General features: G+C 38.7%; 1 protein-coding gene across 1 annotated transcript in view; it reads left to right on the top strand.

Moving 5' to 3' along the window:
* Positions 1 to 18,588, top strand: part of phf3.L (PHD finger protein 3 L homeolog) — a 38,469-nt gene extending 19,881 nt beyond the window's left edge. Inside the window, exons 7-16 of the mRNA XM_018263506.2 lie at positions 996 to 1,149; positions 2,710 to 2,866; positions 3,033 to 3,149; positions 3,786 to 3,914; positions 4,417 to 4,549; positions 5,447 to 5,645; positions 6,314 to 6,470; positions 10,339 to 10,428; positions 11,949 to 12,144; positions 13,122 to 18,588. Of these exons, the coding sequence (XP_018118995.1) occupies positions 996 to 1,149; positions 2,710 to 2,866; positions 3,033 to 3,149; positions 3,786 to 3,914; positions 4,417 to 4,549; positions 5,447 to 5,645; positions 6,314 to 6,470; positions 10,339 to 10,428; positions 11,949 to 12,144; positions 13,122 to 15,169 (3,380 nt within the window). The 3' untranslated portion in view covers positions 15,170 to 18,588. The remainder of the gene's footprint in view (positions 1 to 995; positions 1,150 to 2,709; positions 2,867 to 3,032; positions 3,150 to 3,785; positions 3,915 to 4,416; positions 4,550 to 5,446; positions 5,646 to 6,313; positions 6,471 to 10,338; positions 10,429 to 11,948; positions 12,145 to 13,121) is intronic.
* The last annotated feature ends 1,729 nt before the right edge of the window (positions 18,589 to 20,317 follow it).

Here is a 20,317-nt window from a genome sequence, read left to right as displayed (position 1 = left end):
AAACTTTGTACTTTCAGTGCTTAAAATTATATACTGTTATTTCATTGCTTTAAATTATATACTGTTTCAGACACTGTGTCATTTGAAATTTAAAAGGGTAGTTATTTTGTTTCCTTTCACACAGCAACATTAGTGGCTGTACCTTAAAACTACCTGAACAACGGAAATGGTAGGGTTTGTGTAATGTTGCATACCATAGCTACATTATAGTTTCATACAAAGTGTATATGAGGCTTTTTCAAGCAGGTAATTAGAGTTTTCCTCTGAATTAAATGTGTAATTTAGGAAATTAATTAAGCAATTGTATCGGGAACATAAAATAATTGCCTTATTTTACTAACTTTGCAGTTTAACATATATTTCAGATTACCCATGTCAGGACTAAAGTCTTTATGGTTCACACTGCTTAAAGGAAAACTATACCCCCAAAATGAATACTTGAGGAACAGATCGTTTATATCAAATTAAATGGCATATTAAAGAATCTTATCAAACTGCATAATATATTTAAAGAGATACTGACACCAGAAATTAAAACTTTTTTACTCTATCCTAACATTGTTTAAGGGGTATAGTTTTCCTTTAAGGTGGCTATACACTATAAAATCCGCTCGTATGGCGAGGTTGCCAAACGAGTGGATCTTTCCCCAATAAATCAGCAACTGCAGGGGGATAGCAGGTTAATCCGATCCTTTGGCCCTAGGGCCAAACAATCAGATTATAACAATGTCAATGGGCACCTACGGTTTGTAGAACTGCATCAAATAGCCAATGTGGTCCTTAGTAGCAGGAAAATTCAAACCTGCCCGATCGATATCTGGCTGATTCTTGGCCAGATATTGATCAAGGAGACCTGTCGTAAGCCCCATACACGGCCAGATAAGCTGCTATATCTTTCTAAAGGAACTTGTATCTCCACCTTTACAGAAAACAATCAAATATGCCGTATTTCTAATAATGTTATAATGCCACATGCTTTATCCTTATTGATGCAGGTGTTAATGAAAAACAAGAGAACAAAAAGAAGAAACAAGAAAAGAAAGGCCCACCACCTAACCTGCAAACTTCTTCTCCTCCAACTCCTAAGCCATCTATTGATCAGATAAGACAAAGTGTCCGGCAATCTCTGAAAGATATTTTACTGAAAAGGTATTTTGTTTTTCCCTCTTTAAATGGTTTCCTCAATTTTAAAACTTGCCTTGATATCCTTTCTCAATTTTAGTATGTAAAAAAATATCAGAAGATGGTCCTCCAGCTGTCTCTGAATAACAACCTCCAGGCACGGATGCAGGCAATTGTCGTTATATAACAGCTGGATGAGCTGATATCTGCTAATAAATAATGACGAAAGCATTTTCTTCCTTGTGAGTAGGTGGCCCTCCCATCTGTTACAGAACTGCAGCTGCTTCTATTCAAAACTGCTCAGTTGTGCTCTGTCAGCTAGGGGGACTGTCTTGTTATAACATTATATAAATTGACCCACCAGCTGCGATTAACTTGCAGTTTCTAAGGTAGGGTTACCAGATCATTTGAAAATTTACACACGTGTCAGGGTTTTACTGATTGCATTCAAATTAAATTGCAGTCAGTACAACTCTTTTATCTGGATTTAATAGATGAACCCTTGGATTCTGAAGTGATCGGGTAACCCTAATCTAAGGTTGAAGGGGGTTGCTGCTGGGAGCAGGTGAGCTTCACCATAGTATACAAGACCGTATAGCTGATTATGGGGACACAGCAAAACTTAACAGTAAGTAGCAGCTCCACTAATTACAATGATCAGGAACATCTGGCACTTTTTAATATAACTGAGAGCAGAGAGATTGTAGTGGGACTTGAACTGCTCCTGCAGAGTTATGTTTGTCACTATAAGTCATGTCTGCTTCCTGTGGGAGAGCCTGGACAGTGAGCAGCATGCATCTCTCATTTCTAAGAGGTGAACACATTAAACTTTTTAAATTGGGAATTTAATACTAGGAGATGAGGCTGACACAGTGGGTATATTTTAAAAACGTTAAAAACCGTCATCAATGGGCTTGCCATGATATAAGACTTAGAACTCACTCTGTGTTCTCCCTAGAACAAAAAAATGCAGAGCGGGAAAAAATTAAGCTAGGTGGGGGGAAATGAATGAATAAGTAATTGCGTCCCCAACCTCTTCCGCTTTAAAAAAATAATTTTTACAAAATCCCCTATAGGTTTTCAGAAAAGCATTTCTTTGTCCATGTAGACTACATGACATGCAGCTATTTATTCTGGTTGCGGAACAAATGCAGATCCGTCAACAACAGGCAAAGACGTATTTTTGTTCCTGCCAGTTGTTTCTTTCTTTGATGACGAGACCTGTGTGCAATCATTGACACTGGAATACCCAGTAGTTACGACACTTTAGAATTCAACATGTAGGCTGCTAATATTTTAGAAAACTATTATATACAATACAAGGTATTTTACCTGGTATGGGGACCAATAGAAACCGATTGGATGCACTTTTACTTGTCCTTTAAAGGCATTCTGTGCTTTTGCATGACAGCTTTGGTTTCAGGCACCTGCTGGAGTCAAGGTTGACCTTGATCAGAAATTTGAGGAACTTTCAAATGCAACTTTTTAAATGAATTAACTGTATTTTCATACCTTTCATAATTGCACTCTAAAATTAAAAGGTCTGATGTATTTTAGCAGATATCATCTTAAGGTTTCTTTCTTTAGGATTTCAGAATCAAGTTCCAAGATTCCAGAGGAGAGAGCTATAAAAGTTTCATCCAGAATTGAAAAGGAACTATTTTCTTTTTACCGAGACACAGATTCTAAGTATAAGAACAAATACAGAAGCTTGATGTTCAATCTTAAAGATCCTAAAAATAAAGTAAGTACACAGCTACTTACATCAGTCTTTTAAGGCAGCCATACACGTACAGATAGAATTGGATAATTTGACTGATTTGATGTCTAATTTGCTTATTTTCTTTGAGGTGACACAAATGTATTAGAATTTATTATAAAGTACTTTTTATTTTTATTACTTTTTGCAGGTATTGTACAAACGAGTTCTGAAAGGAGAAATCACACCTGAACATCTTATTAAGATGAGCCCAGAGGAATTGGCTTCCAGGGAATTAGCTGCATGGAGACAACGGGAAAACAGACATGTAACATAAACAGTCAAATATTGTACAGTTGACCATTAATGTATTACACAGTACACTTTTCTAGAGCTTTTAGAGCTAATTAAAATGCCAGTCTTTGAGATGCTTAATTTAAAATGCAAAGATTAGTTTGCATAGGCCCGGGGTTCTTCCAGCAAGTACCACGGATCGATCCTCTTCCATTTTCCTCTTTCTTCTCGCGGGTGCGCATGCGCAGTATAGCGAAAAGCCGTACTTTATCTAAAAATTTGGATATTTCGTTGTATTGCACATGCGTCTTCCCCGGGAAACTTAAAGAAAGAAGAAGCCTGTAGAGGATCGATCCAGGGTGCTCGCTGGAATAACCCCAGGCCGTTGCAGTTTACTGCTGATAGGAGCTCTGGCCGGGGTTTCAGACCGGCCGGGGTTTAAGGTAAGAAAATACAATTACTTGGGGGTGCCTAACATTTGGCTCCCCCAAGTGAAAAATACTTTCCTTCTCAATTAAATGGCAAAAACTTTTCATTAAAACGTTTCCCCAGAAATTGTAGATATATTTAAACAAATCCTGCACTGTGAATAAATTATACATCATAATAGCATCTGATCCCTTGCTCACTGTTTTGTTATTTGGATACATTTTGCTATATCTATTTGCAGACAATTGAGATGATAGAAAAGGAACAGCGTGAAGTAGAACGAAGACCAATCACCAAAATCACACATAAAGGGGAAATTGAAATAGAAAGTGAAACCCCCATGAAAGAACCAGAAGTCATGGATACACAGGTAAACTCAAATCATAGGGCAGACACCTATAATGCCTAATGCAGAGTGACATCCCAGCCATCCTTTTGGGCCAACCCGTGCCTAGGACAACAAAACTTGATCAGAAGCTAATAAATCAGGTCAGACTAGTCTAATCTGCTAAATAGATGTCTCGAGGCATACCTAACAAGGCAAGGTACAAAAGTGGATTAATAACAAATTAACAAGAAATTTTACAAAACACAGCTACACACTACACAATTTCCAGGGGCCTGGGCCATGTGCGAACTGTTCCCCTCCCCTGGCTTTTAATTTCAGCTACAAAAACTCACTAACCGACATGAACCAGAGTAGAAGACCAATCACAATGTTAATTTTGGGAAAAGTTTGGATTACAATGATGTACAATTCTGTTTTGCATTATGGGATTTACTTATTTATTTTTCTCCAATGTTATGATGATTTTAAGTCTTTAATAAACATTATGACTTTAATGTTTAATAAATATATATTGCTTTGCCAGGAAATTAGTGTTAAACCTGCTGAAAAGGAGGAAGAAATTCAAAAAGAGCAAGAGTTACCAGCTGAAACTTCATCAGACACCACATCACATCATAAAAATCATCTCTTTGATTTAAACTGTAAAATATGCACAGGTATGTTTACTTGACCTAAAACTGAAAAATAAGGTCTCATGTATTTCTGATGGAATGTGTGTGATTTGTATAGCGTTTGGTGGAGGATAACGGTGACCATACCAATTAAATCATCTAAAACTTTCATACAGTTTTCTGTGTGTGCGTATATGGCATCTCCATGTTCCTGATGACCATTGGTTTGTTGATTGGACCTGTTTGAAAATCTTATCTGCGGATGTACCACATCAGCTGCTCTTCACTCTCTTCTGTATGATCCAGATAGTTCAAGCCTATCAATACAAATCGTCCACACAAAGAAAATAGCCCATGCTTTGCATGGCCACTTTATGTGGTATGTTGCCTTTCAACTCATGGGCCAATTGATCTGATACCACAATGTTTGGCTTGTGTATGACCCCCCTCAAATGGCTTAATCATAAAAAGAGAAGAGAAAAAGGTCAATGCCTTATAACAATTTCCCTCTTATAAAATCTTGGAATAATTTTATCTTTGTTAGTGGCAGGTGGTGACTCCCCCCCCCCCAATAGATAAAGAGGGACTTGTTATGGATTCATGGATTTTTACTTTCACAAAGGAGCCTTTTGGTTCTTTTATCTTATATGGATAATTTGCTTTATAGGTTATTGATTTAAAGGGTTAATTTATGCTTTAGTAGCAATTGCTAATGCCTAGGAATTCAAAGCCATTCACAGCAACCATCTTTATCACTCTGTTCCAGAATCACAATATACGGTTGCCTTCTGTGGAAATTATATTAGAATTTTTGTTATACCGCTTTCATCAAAACATCATTATGTAATAAGCTAATGTTATATTTATTTAGGCATATTTATTTGGTATTCCAGAATATTGGTTTAACTTGAATATTCAATAAGAAATTTGTTATATTTTAAGGTCGAATGGCACCTCCTGCTGAAGAAATTTCACCTACAAAAGCAACTAATCCCGCAGGACTAATGCGCAAACAGTCAGATAATGGAGCAGATATCATAACTGAACCCCTTTCCACATCCTCCAGTATTTTGAATATAGATGCAGTAGAAGGAGGAAAACAGGAACCGCTACATGACAGATTAGCTTCCATTACTGCCAGGTAGGCATGTATGAAACTACAGTTATATATCTAGAATTTGGATATTTTATGAAACTTGTACTTTCACAGATGTGTGTTTTGATCTGTGACTAAAGCTAGCACTCTGCTAGCAATTGCATGGCTTTGGCTTCAAGATGGCTTTTCCTACCTTTGTTAAACAGCTTAAATGATTTGCTTTTAGCTATACCTTAACCCAGGGGTCCCCATCCTTTTTTACCTGTGAGCCACATTCAAAAATAAAAAGAGTTGGGGAGCAACACAGGCATGCAAAAAGTTCCTTGGGTGCCAAATAAGGGCTGTGATTGGCCATTTGGTAACCCCTATGTGGACTGGCAACCTACAGGAGACTATTGGACAGTACACCTGTTTTTTATGCAACCAAAACGTGCCTCCAAGCCTGGAATTCAAAAATAAGCACCTGCTTTGAGGCCACTGAGAGCAACATCCAAGGGGTTGGAGAGCAACGTGTTGCTCGCGAGCTACTGGTTGGGGATCACTGCAACCTTTCTGTTTGATCATTTGACTACCTTCCCCTCTCTCCAGTTTCACTGCTATGCACTTTATGTACAAACATAGATAATTCTTAAAGGGGTGATATTACATTTATATACTCAGAATTTGGGTGTATCCTAAAACTTGTAATTGTTTCATCCCTTTTTGTTTTGCAGTTCTGAGCAATTCCATGTTACTGATACAGCAGAGGATGAATCAACATTTTTGGCACGTTTGAACTTTATTTGGCAAGGATTTCTTAATATGCCTTCAGTGGCAAAGTTTTTGATCAAAGCTTATCCGGTATCTGGATCTTTAGAACACTTAGCTGAGGTAAATGTTAGAAACCATTAAACATAACCAGTTGACTTTTACCTTTTTTTTTAAATTAAATAATTATCCTGCTTTCCATTTAAAATTGATCACTTTCATAGCATACTTAAGCAAAAAAAGGAGATTTTGTGTACTCACCGTTAAATCTCTTTCTCTTCAGTCACTTGGGGGACACACGGACAGTGGGGTATAGCTTGTACCACTAGGAGGCAGGACGCAACTAGGAAAAAAAACTGGCTCCTCCTCTACTGGCTATACCCCAGCAGGCGGAGGAGATTAGCTTAGTTTGCATCAAAGTCAACAGGAATTGAATAGTATAACTAAGAATAGTATAAACAGTAATACTGAAGAACCAATTATAACATGTCTGACAGACAAAAAGAGGGCCTCAATCTAGGGAGGGAAGCCCTGTGTCCCCCAAGCGACTGAAGAGAAAGACATTTAACGGTGAGTACACAAAATCTCCTTTTCTCCAGGTCTGCTTGGTGGACAGTGGGGGCATACCAAAGATCTCCCCTAGAAAAATCCCAGATGGGAGAGTGAGGTCCAAGTGGAAGTAGCCACAGCGGCTTGAAGCACCTTTCTGCCAAAATGAGCGTCGGAAGGTGTCGAAATGGTAGAATTTTGAAAAAGAGTGCACAGAAGTTCACGTAGCTGCCTTGCACAGCTACTCTGCTGCCATCTGATTCCTGAACGCCTAGGACATACTCGTTCCTCTGGAGTGGGTGGTGAGTCTAGCCGGAGGAGATTGTTCCTGTGCAGTGTTGGCTCGCTGGAATGACTTAGTAAGTCATCCATGTAAGATGTGATAGAGCTCCCCGTGGAGCTGATGTTAGCCTGAAGGGTAGACTTGTGAACTAAAAATGGCAATTTTGGACGGCAAATCTCAAGTATCTCTCATGAGGAAGGAAAATGGGTACATGCAAATGTGCATCCTTTATATAGAAGATGTAGGGTGTAGGAAATTACATTTTGGAATGCAAAGCACTTGTTTGGGTCTAGCGGAAGTCTGGACATGAAGAAAAGATGAACAGGGGGAGAAGAAACTTCTAGATGATAACCCTGGGTGACCACTTAGAGGATGCAGGCGTCCTGAATGATTGAAAGCCACGCGGTGCTGAACAGACTTAACCTCCTCCTATAGGTGTTGGGCGTCATGGTGTAAGCACACCGTCATGCTGAGGTGGACTTGTCCCACGTCTTAGAAATGTGTGTCTTATTTTGCCAGGGTGGTCTTTGCTTACTCCCGAAGCATCCACGAGCTGCAAAGGATTGTCTTGGGTGAGATGATCTCGTACTATTAGCCTGGGAGCCACGAAAAAACCTACCCCTGCAGGAATGCAGGCCGGGCTTTTGGTTGCGGTCAAAGGGTACTCTTGCTCCCTGTAGCTTGGTTGATGATTTTGTCTAGGTCAGGGCCAAAGAGAAGCTTACCCTTGAATGGTATGGAAGTCAGGGATTTTTTTGAAGAGAAATCTGCTGACCAAAATTTCATCCATAAGGACCTGCGGTCCGCCACTGCCCATGATCTGCTGATTACTTGAGCAGCATCTTATAAAGGCTCCCTTAATAGGTAAAGAGAGAGCGTAGGAGGCTTTCTAGTTTTTTGTCCATGGAGTGCCTGAAGGAAGAGGCATCAGGTACCGGGAGGGCTGTATTTTTCGAAAAGTTGAGATACCACAGCGTCCACTGAGGGTGGTAGTGACCATTTTTCTGTGATGCCGGTAGGAAATGATAGAGCTTCTGGAACTGTCGCTTAGTTTGAAAACGCCTCTCGGGTTTATCCCACTTTTGTTTTATGATCTGATCAAGTTGTGAGTGAGAAGGGAAAACTGGAGAAGTCTTAGTGTGACGTTTAAAAAATACCTTAGAAGAATCAGATGATACTTCCGGTTCTTGAAGGTAAAAAGTCTCTAGAAAAGATGATATTAGAGAATCCACAGAGTCAGGCGAGGGTCTAGAGGACTCCTCCTCCTCCTGTTCTGAATTGGAAGAAAGCTCACCCCCAAAAATAGTGGGGATGGGGAAGCCCTTCTGGACAGCAAATCACTCTCTTCGTCAGATGAAGGAGCCCTGCTTTTTGGAGCCCTTCCCTTGTGATTGTCGAGGCGAGCCAGAAGTTTGTTTAATGTTTGTGCTAACCTAGGAATCCCTGTGGCTAACTGAGATGCCCATTCGTGGGGGTGGGAATGAGAGTGTCTCTTTGTTGGGATGAAATTCCACCATGTCCTGGTCCCCCTGAGGGGGAGTAGGTTCTGGGGGTGAGGACCACATTCAGGGGGTTTACACCTAACACATAAAGGGTCTTTGTGCCCTGATGGCAGTTGTTTGCGGCATTTTGCACAGGCCAAAAATTTTACAGAAGCTGCAGGCGTTGCCCTTGAAAAAAGGTTGTACCTTTGTCCCTCATACACGGTAACAGAAATGTTTACCCTTGAACAAGCTTTTTAGCAGAAGGGTAGGTCCCTAGCAGCCAGTCTATTCAGCCCAGCACTAACCTGCAGAAGTATGAGCTGGAGAAGAGAAGTAATTGTGCCCTGCTGGTAATAGCAGTACCAGCTAGGATAAGAAAAACACCCCACTTTGTGAGTCTGGAGCTGTGGGCTGTTCATTTAGCCTTGCGTCAATGCGTCTGCAAGCACTACCCGGAAGATTTGTGCTCTGTGATAGTGTGCACAAAATGGCAACCACAATAAGAACAACTCTCGTGGTCGTGCGAGAATTGGGCGCGTATGAAAAAATGGCATCCCAAGTGGTAGATCACCAAATACAAAAGACGTGCGCACAGACACACCCGCTCCGCTTGACCCGGTGGTGGCGGAGTCATGGGGCTGGAGAGTGGCCGTCCCCCTGCAATGGGAGTGCAGAGTACAGGCTGCTGACAGATAAGGAGAGTGGTCGGGAGCTGTTACATGAACAGCAACAGGGTTTTGCAGAGTGAACCATATAGCGCAGCAGGGAGAAGACACTGTGAAAATGTACCCCTGTTTTCTGCCCTCTGGTCAGCCCTCTTTATTTGCCTGAAAATAAAGCACTTTAAATCAGGCTGGGTGGTCTGTGGAGTGCACTCCAAGACCCCAAAGGCAGATCCCACGCTGGAGGATGTCACTGGGAAACCTATACTCAGTGTAGAGGTCTTAAAAATCCCCTATTGTCAGTCTATCCAAAAAAATATAATAAAAATGAACAAAATCATTATGTCCTATACTCCTGAGGACACAACTTAAACTGAGCTTAATCGAGCATCAATCCATATCTTCCGAGTGACGCTCAGAAATCTCAACCTTATTGAATTGTCACTGTGAAAACTTAACTTTATCGGATTATTGGACGAAAACCCCGATTTTATTGGATTAACAAGTGCTGATGACAATGTCAAGAAACTACTACAGAGACATCTGCCATTGACTTTTACATGACCTTAAAAGGTTTAGCAGCTTTGGGGGGTTTAATAAATCTCTAAACAAAAATGTGCTCCCTTTTACCGTATTACTCATCTTTCTATTTAGGCCCTTACCTTTTCATATTCCAGTCTCTCAATCAAATTGGTGCATGATCGCTAGAGTAATTTGGACCCTAGCAACCAGATTGCAGAAATAGCTGCTGAATAAAACACAGATAATAAAAAAAGAAACACTGCAAATTGGCTCAGAATATCACATCATACTAACACTTAATTTAAACGGGGAACATTCTCTTTAGACTTAAATTTTGGAAAAATGGTAAAAAAATACAAAACGGAAAGTTGAAAAAAGTATTTCTGGTGAATAATCTAAAAACAATTGAACAGAAAAAGTGTTTGGAAGGTGAAAAACCCCTTTAAGGAGATAAAGATATATTGTAAAATATTGTATTTTTCTCTTCGCAGGATCTACCAGAAAGTATTCAAGTTGGAGGGAGAATCTCTCCGCAGACAGTTTGGGATTATGTAGACAAAATTAAAGCATCTGGGACAAAGGTAACACTTACCATACAGAATTGCAAAGCATTTTATTACAGGACCTGACTGTAACTGTTTGACTATTTGTTATGCACAGATTTCTAAAACAAACATAGATATTTCTATGATATATAAAACTTTCATTCCAAATCATCTTTATTATTTAACATAAAGCGTTTACAAAGGGAAACTACCACAAAAATTTAAGATATGGCCGATTTTCGGACCGTGCGTGGATTGCTCCGTCATTTTTTGTGCCATGGCGATTGGTCGTTCAGTCGATAAGACAGGTTAAACAATTTATATTGGTTACCAATAATATCTCTGCATGTATCGCCTATCTGACGATATCAATTGGAGGCTGTCACTATTATTTGTCAGACATAATTTTTTGCATGATTGCGGTCTGTCAATTAATGGCCCGAGCATTGTGTGATTTGTTCTCTGTCCTACTTTATATTAATCTGAATGGTTAGTGGCAGATTGGAACGGACGGACGTTCGTTCGGTTGTCTGTCCGATATAGCCTAATAATCTGCACGTCTATGGCCAGCTTTAGAATTGATGTGAATTACTGTCACTGTTATGGAGCAAGTCTCTTTACTGTTATATGCACAAGTGCAATTTCATCAGTGCCCAGCCTGGCTCCATTCCTTTACTTGGGAGGTGTGGCATGCCACAGCAAATCAGCTTCTACTCTGTCACTTAAACTTTTCTCAGTCACTGATACCAGCCAGGGTGCCAGAGATTCTGAAGAGTGGGGGGTTGGGAGACTGCTAATAATAATTTGCCATAACTTTGTAACGGTGCAAACATGTTTTAAAGTTATAAATTGTCAAAGTTTTTATAGACTTTTCAATATTATAAAAAAAAATGTCATGATAGTTCCCCTTTAAGATACAGGCCACTTTAGCTGCCTTCCTTCTCCTTCATTTGCATATCATTGATCAGATTGGCCGAATCTAGCCCGTCCTGTTCTTTAGGCTAAGGGCAGATTCGGGGAGATTTAGTCGCCTGGCGACTAATCGCCTCTTCTGCGGGGCGACAATCTCCCCTAACTGCCTTCTTCCTGCCTTCGCCATGCACTCGCGGCGCACAATGCGATTCGGAAATCAAAGTGGCGTTTTCTCATTCAAGCAGGCTGAAGGCAGGAAGAAGGCAGTTTGGGGAAATTGTCGCCCCATAGATGAGGCGATTAGTCGACAGGAGACTAAATCTCGCCAAATCCCCCGTCTGCCCTTAGCCTTAAGAGAGCTACTACAAAGGGTATCTTTGTAGTATTTTTTTTTTTTTTAAGAGAAAGATGAACATTTTCATGGACTGATATTGGCCATGTATTACAGAAAAAATGTTCATGCCAGTTTTGCAATCCATTCAGAAACTTAGTTTGTTCCCACTTTCTTAGGGCAAACTTGTGAGAAACTGAGATGATATTGAGTATATTTGATTTGATATTGAGTATATTTTGATTACTTGCTTTGAAGTTTTTTTGTTATTTTTGAATGATAACCCCCACTTTTTTTTCCCTTTTTTTTTTAGGAAACCTGTTTAGTTCGGTTTAGTCCTGTTACAGAAGAAGATCAAATATCTTACACATTACTGTTTTCATATTTTAGTAGCCGAAAACGTTATGGTGTAGTTGCAAATAATATGAGGCAGGTAAAGGACATGTATCTCATTCCTTTAGGTGCCTCAGAGAAAATACCACATTTTTTTGTACCTTTTGATGGACCTGGTAAGTTTCAAATGTATTTATTTTCATTTATTAATTTTTAAAATGTTGATAAAGTTGTAATATAGTTATTTGCAGTGCCTTGTCCCCAGTACTTCTGGATGTTTCAGTTTTGCTGTCTGCTGTATTCAAATTAATTAATATAGTGTTTGGAATAGCTCGGGCTGGGGTTTTGCACATAAGGGCTCTTTCAGTAATTTGAATTTCATTACCTTAATTAGTCTCTAGTTAAAATATTAATCAGTACCCAATAAACCGAATATGATTGTTTTGTCAGTCTGATAAAAGCGAAAAGGCACAGGTTACATAGCAGAAAAGCTCTGTAGAAGACAATGGTTTTACATGCCTGTGAAAGAACTAAGCCAATTTCATTCTACAGATCTTATCTGTCATATACTATTTAACCAAAACAATTTAGCCCTGTTTAAACTTAAATGTTTACCCCATGGATACTTAGCATCTTATTTATATAAACTATAGTAGTGTTTCTGAAGACACCATTTTTACAGTGTAGAGCAATATTACATTATATTTTAATTACTTTGAAACACTTATTGATCTTCCTTTAAACAAATTATTTGGCGTTCCACATCCGGCCCAATGGTTTTAATTTGGACAGCTCTACTAAAAGATACGAATTTTATGAGACCTTTTAAAAGCGCCTTAATAGAATGTCTTTGTAAGTATTCTGTTTTGCTCCAATTTGATTTTCTGTTTCTTAGGTAAGTATTATGTCCATAGAGCAGTGCATTTCTTATGAATGGTAACTGTTAATATGGAAGTCAAAAACCTTGTTTGAAAAATAACTGGTGGTCAGAAATCAATTGTACGATTATGTTGAAGGCAGATTTCTTGGGGGAAAAAGGTTTCCATATTTAAACCACTATATATGAAAGTGAAAATAGTTTAAAGTTTGCACAATGCTGGTCTAACTATTTTTTAAAAATTTTAAACTGACCTTCTTGCATGTCTTCCTTTAGGACTTGAAGCCCATAGACCAAATCTGTTATTGGCTTTGATTATCCGTCAAAAAGTAAAGAGACTACATAGCATCAGCATTGATGATGAACCTCCTGGAGGATTACTTAGTGTTCCTGCAGAAAAAAAGAGCAGGGTTGAATGTAACGATGATGATGAAGAAGATGAAGAAAATGATTTTTTTAATTCATTTACTGCTGTATTACATAAAAATAGAAACAGGCCACAACTTTCAGATACTGAAGAACCCCAGGTAGTTACTGAATGTGTACCAGAGACAGTTAAACTTGAGCCAACAAAGCCACTCAGATTTCTCCCAGGGGTATTAGTTGGCTGGGAAAATGCAGAGTCTACTCTAGATTTAGCAAGCAGACCTCTACCCGTTGATGATATATTACAGAGTCTTTTAGGCACTACAGAAAATACATTTGATCATAAGCAGCCTTTGACAGTTTCATCACAATCTGATAAGCCATTCAAAGAAGATAAAAGTAGTAAGATCGAAGTGGCTGAAAAGTCAGATGACAGAATTTTACAAATAGAGTCCACGGAGACTATGGAGGAATCTACATCTTTAATGGGAATTTCAGCTACAAATTTACAAGGCATTTCCCTCAAAGGAAAACCACCTGATGTTTCTACTGATACGTATTTGTCCAACATTCATTTTAACGAGGAATCGTTAGATGATGACATAAATGAATCTACTGATGATAAGAATGATTTTGACACATTTGCACATTTAAACAAAATGAGCAGTGACGAGAGCAATTCATTTTCTGGTGAAAACGTAACTCCCACACAATCTCCAAAACCTGCACATACTAAAAGGGATCCAAGACAGGCTGCTGCCGGAAGGGGACACCATAGTAATTTGTCAGACCTCAAAGATCAGGATTTAAGTAAAATAGAAGAAAACACAGGAATAGATGAAGAAGATATGGAAATTATTTTACTGCATAAAAAAGAGAAATCAAAAAAACAGGCACACAGAGAAACTGATTCATCTAAAGGTGACAAGTCATTGCGGTATTCTTACACAATGGAAAAGGAAATAGATAATTCCAAATCATCGAAAGCCAGTGAAACAAAGCCATTTCTCCAGAATATCCTGATTGATGACACTGATCCCTTGCAACAATTTAGAAGAGCTTTGGCTGCAAATAAAGCCCAATCCCAGGCTTCAAATAATCCTGAGTCACAAATATCCTCTGCATCTTACACAGAAACTTCTTCTAAAAATTCCATTCCTACTTTTGGTGGACTAAAGCTGCAGCAACCTCCGTTTCTTCCTGTGAAGAACAATCCATCTCCATTTCCATTCCAACAAAATCCAAGCTTTCCACTTCAAAGCAATGCTATCTTTCCCTATCCACCACACATACCACCTCTGTTGCCTACTCCTCTGGGCATGGGCTTTCCAAGACCACCTAGATTTACTTCTACTGACAACACACTTCATAACCCATTTGTAGCTTGGCATCCATTAATGCAGCTGTCTCGACAACCTCCACAATATTTAGGACAGCTGAAACCCGGACCCCTTTTGGGACCTGAACAAACAAGATACCAGATGCAACAAAAGTTTGCCCACAAAGATCTTAGACCAGAAAGGCGGCATAGTGATCCGTGGGACAAACAAGATCGAATTTCAGATAGGTCATCTAGTCGAGGAAGTAGAGCTGAACACAGACAAAGGTATTATAGTGAATCTCATCACTCGAGGGAAAAGAGGCAATATGAAAAAGATTCTGACAAGGACTCAGAAAGAAGTAGACGCAGGGAAAGGGACAAAGACCGTGCTCGTGACAGAGACCGGAAAAGCCGTGATGATTCACATAGAGAAAAAGATAAATCAAAATCCTCTTATAGTGACAAATCAGGTGACAGAACTCATAAAGAAAGTAAAAGTGTTGATAAATCTAAAAATGAGGAGAGAAACCATGATAAGGAAAAGGGCAAGAAAGACCGGGAAGAGGAAAAGGAAAAAGAGAAACCGCACAGGGAGAAGGAACGAGATCACAGTGACAGAGCAAAGAGTAAAAAATAAATGCTTCCATGCTTTTTAGTTTTATCACTAGAGTTGTGCCATGAATTTCCTAGCGTCTCAGTGTTTTTCTGAAATATAATCTGTTATAAAACCCAAATATTCACTAGAATTGTTACTGCTACAGAATTGTCACAAAAGTAATCTTTTATAACAGATATTTTACACTACTAAGTTAAGTATTCCAATGCATTGTTGTGTGAATATGCAATAAGTTTAAAATTATTGTTGGAAAAGTTTTACTTGGTATGCCACCATACATGATTGAAATTTTCATTAATATTTTAAATTAAACTTCTCTATACAAATGTATTTTTAAATTGCACTGTTCTTAAAAAGTAGAGTATTTGGATTATGAAGCAACTGCTGCTTTAAAAAAAACATTATTTTTTAGAAAACAACTTAGAAAATTCAGTGAAATGTTACACAAATAAGCATCAAAGTTGATTGTACCATGGATTAAAAGGTGTAAGCAGTTCTCTTTTTATAGCTTTGAAATGCACTTGTTGTAGGGGGACATACTTTAATTTGTCATGCTTTTTTCTTTTTATTAAGTTAAATGTAGACATTCTGTTTGTGCTTTAAATACTTGAAACCTAAGCTTGTACATTCGAGTTTTTTGCTATTTTTATACAGTAAAATGTAAATATTTTAAGGACTATTTTGATTCTAAACATGATACAATACAAATATTTTGCCTTTCTATATGTAAATAATGTGCTTGAATTGTTAGATGAAAAAACTGTATTTCATGAATTTCTTTGAATATCTTGGTTGCTTTGAACCAAACTCAATGAAAAGTTATTTTCACAAGCTAAATCAAGACAGGCCGTGTGTGTTACATTGAATGCTGTCTAATAATTGTGTAACAACTGAAATATTAAAATATTTTCTTTAACATTAACCTCCCAGAATGTGCCATACCTATAATCAATGGCCATTTTTTATTGCTTTTAGAGTTAAAGAAGTAAGCAATTTGTCTCCTAATTGCAGATTTGTATTTTGTACATTTTTGGCAGAGAGCAGTTTGCTTCTCTCTGTGCGAAATGAATTACTATAGCGCAGAATGGTACTGGATGTTTTTAGCGTGCAAAGCCATTAATACCCGTTAAAAAAAAAAATGTTACAAATTGGAAAAAAATAACGTAAATGTATTATTCTTATGTTGAACCCATACTGCATTGTGAGCAGTATATCCCCCTAAATTAAAATGGCTTACTTAAACATACTAACCTATTGTTTTAATTAGGAAATCTGTATGGTTCTTTCTTTGCACTAAACAGGGCAAATTGAAACTAAAATGTCATTCTACTTCAGATTCTTACAAGCACAAATAAATCAGCAGTCCACTGAGACACCCTTTAAATGAGCCCCTCCCTTGCCCCAGCTGCAGCTTTAGTTGGGTTTTGCAATAAGGAACAACTCCTTTTACAGACTTTCCCCTGGTTAGTGCCAGAACTATTGCCTACTTCCTAATGAATACAATAGACACAAAGTAAATGACAAAAATATTTCAGACATTGTATATTCCCTAGTTATGACTCCTAACTGAAGCAGTTTTAATGTTTAAAAAAAGTTTGGTATTCTATTTGATTCTATTCACCTCTACTGTTAGCTACTTTTTACATCCTATTAAAGGGACACTTTTACTGCTAATTAAATTCTAATTAGAAATTCATCTTCATCTTGCTCTTGTTTGGAAGCATCCAAGCAGTCCATAAGCACATTGGCTAGCTCTCCTCTCTTTCTTCTTCTAACTTAGGCTAATTCAAGTCAGATTCAGACATGGAGGGAACCTGGTCCAAGGTTTTATAGTTGACAACGCTAAGAAGGCTGGCTTCAGTTTTGGAGCCTTTGCAGCAATGGCATTTTGCATTTCAGTAGATATTTACTCTGTACGGGTATGGGATCCGTTATACAGAAAGCTCCGAATTACGGAAAGGCTGTCTCCCATAGACTCCATTTTATCTAAATACTCCAAATATTTAAAAATGATTTCCTTTTTCTCTAATAATAAAACAGTACCTTCTACTTTATCCCAACTAAGATATAATTAATCCTTATTGGAAGCAAAACCAGCCTATTTGGGGGCAGATTTATTAAGTTTGGAATTGGAAATTCGAATTTCAAATCTTTTTTAAATCTTATTCGAAACTCACAAATTCGAATCCGGAATAACCTGAATTCGAGATTTATCATACCTGGACCCTGGAAACAATTCAAATTCGCTTATTTGCCACCTAAAACCTGCCAAGTTCATGTAGAAGTCAATGGGAGAGGCCCAATGACCGATTTGAAGATGTTAATAGCCTTCCTGGCAGAGTTTTTTCAGCGAAAAAACTTGAGTCGAGTTTAGTTGAATTCGATTGGAGTTTTCGGGTCGATAATATTTGTTCCAGTTTTAGATATTCAAGTTTCATTTAAGTTCAAGAAACTCTAACATTTCACCTTTGATAAATCTGCTCCCTAATGTTTACATGATTTTTTAGTATTTTCTGGTACGAAGATCCAAATTACAGACTGATCCGGTATCCAGAAAACCTCTGTCCCAACGATTCTAGATAACAGGTTCCATATCTGTATTCATTGCACACTTCACCCAGTGGCAGAATCTATTAATAAAAACTTTTGTGTAATATTTAAGGAACAGTTCAGTGTGAAAATAAAAACTGTGTAAATAGGCTGTGCAGAATAAAAAATGTTTCTAATATAGTTAGGTAAAAATGTAATGTATAAAGGCTGGAGTGACTGGATGTCTAATATAATAGTCAGAACACTACTTCCTGCCTATCCATTTACCCAGTTTTTATTTTTACACTGAACAATTCCTTTAAGATATTGGTTGGGTTAATAATATATAGATGATTTAACGTGACCCTGAATAGTAAGAAGAAGCAAATGGCAAAAGACAAGTGATAGTGTCTCTTAAGGCTGTGTTTCAATAATTTCACAATATTTGTCCTGTTTTAGTCATAAAATCTTCACTTGTAAATAATATTGCTTTTTGTACATTATGGCATTTGTAGACTAGCAATATAGAAATGAAGAAGCTTATATCTTTCTCACAGTTCAAAATAGCAGTTCTTAGTAATAATATTTTCAGCTTTGTATTCATTCTATTAAGTGATCATTTTCCCTCAGTCCCCTAAATTGCATTACAGTTGGATTTACAGACATACCTGCTTTATATGGGCAGTTGTTTTGGTGGCCCATGTGGATTTAATAGTAAGAACCCATCAATATCCGTTAGGAAGTGTTTCTCGAATTGTCCATTCCGCATATACAGAGATGTTTCATTGAAACCATTGCATGTTATCTGAACTTTCTGATTGTAACAATGACTGTATCTAATAATGTAAATTTTATTGTAGTGTAATGTTTATATGAAAATTTTAAAATTTTTATTAAAATATTTTAAGTAATCCAAACTTTCACCTGTTTCTTGTATATAACAAGGAAACTGTCGTCTTGGTGTTTGTCAAAGAAAATATTACTTCTATCTTGTCAGTTATGTGTGCACAATTAGCAGTTTAGAAGATGAAATTTACTTGTAAGGAAAGTAATTAAAATTAAAGTCATCTTTCTATGGAAAATATGGGCGTCCAACAGTCGGCCCACCGGGCGCATGCGACCCCCCCTTCTGTGGCCCCCCCACATGATGTGTTTGCTTACCATATGTAAGATTTAAAAAGTGTCACTACAGAGAATAACTGGCAGCTGCATTGTTTAAACCTCAAACTCAGACTAATCCCCTGTATTGTTCACACCTGTGACACTTCTATTGTTCACACCCTAAAGCCCTGTACTGTTCACACCTGAGACCCAAAATGAGACTGCCCACATTGTTCACCTGTTCACACCTTATTCAAATGCAAATGGGACACCAGCACTGTGTTAACTGTATGTAGTACATTTTAGAATGATAGGTTTCCCTGTCTCCTGCTCTGTTCTGCCTTCCCTCCCTGTGTGTTTCATTCTCTGCTTGCCCAGTGCTGCTTGTGTGTGCCATTCTCTGCTTGCCCAGTGCTGCTTGTGTGTGCCATTCTCTGCTTGCCCAGTGCTGCTTGTGTGTGCCATTCTCTGCTTGCCCAGTGCTGCTTGTGTGTGCCATTCTCTGCTTGCCCAGTGCTGCTTGTGTGTGCCATTCTCTGCTTGCCCAGTGCTGCCTGTGTGTGCCATTCTCTGCTTGCCCAGTGCTGCTTGTGTGTGCCATTCTCTGCTTGCACAGTGCTGCTTGTGTGTGCCATTCTCTGCTTACTCAGTGATGCTTGTGTGTGCCATTCTCTGCTTGCCCAGTGCTGCTTGTGTGTGCCATTCTCTGCTTACTCAGTGATGCTTGTGTGTGCCATTCTCTGCTTGCCCAGTGATGCTTGTGTGTGCCATTCTCTGCTTGCCCAGTGATGCTTGTGTGTGCCATTCTCTGTTTCCCGAGTGCTGCCTGTGTGTGCCATTCTCTGCTTGACCAGTGCTGCCTGTGTGTGCCATTCTCTGGTTACTCAGTGCTGCCTGTGTGTGCCATTCTCTGCTTGCCCAGTGCTGCCTGTGTGTGCCATTCTCTGCTTGCCCAGTGCTGCCTGTGTGTGCCATTCTCTGCTTGCCCAGTGTTGCCTGTGTGTGCCATTCTCTGCTTACTCAGTGCTGCTTGTGTGTGCCATTCTCTACCTGTGAAATCTAAGGGGCAAATTTACTAAAGGGCTAAGTGGTTTTCGCCAGCGTGACGTCATTTCGGCACTTCACCGATTTACTAACTGTAGCTGGCGTAATTTTGCTGGCGTAATTTCAACAAGGAGATAGACCCTGGCGCAACTTCACACTCGCCAGGTGAATTTTCGGTCTGGCAAAAGAGCGTTACTACGCATATCACTAAGTTTTTGATTTTACTGACCTCTATCGCCAGACTTGCCTTCGCCACCTCAGACCAGGCGAAGTGCAATAGTGTAGATAGGAGTTCCCCAAAAAACGCTAATGGTTTTTCCTATTTAAAGGGTGATAGACTGAAAAAGATCGTAAATTTTTTTTGGGTACCCTCCTTCCCCCGCCTACATTTGCTAACATATGGCACCTAAACTATATGGTGGGCACATGTGTAGGGCATTATATCAACTTTATATAATTTTATTAAGGTTCCTTGGCATTGTGTAGAGTAATGTA

This window comes from Xenopus laevis, chromosome 5L (assembly GCF_017654675.1).
Source record: "Xenopus laevis strain J_2021 chromosome 5L, Xenopus_laevis_v10.1, whole genome shotgun sequence".
NCBI classification, from domain to species: Eukaryota; Metazoa; Chordata; class Amphibia; order Anura; family Pipidae; genus Xenopus; species Xenopus laevis.
Note: the sequence above shows the minus strand (reverse complement) of the source record. Positions and strands in the feature narration are given on the sequence as shown.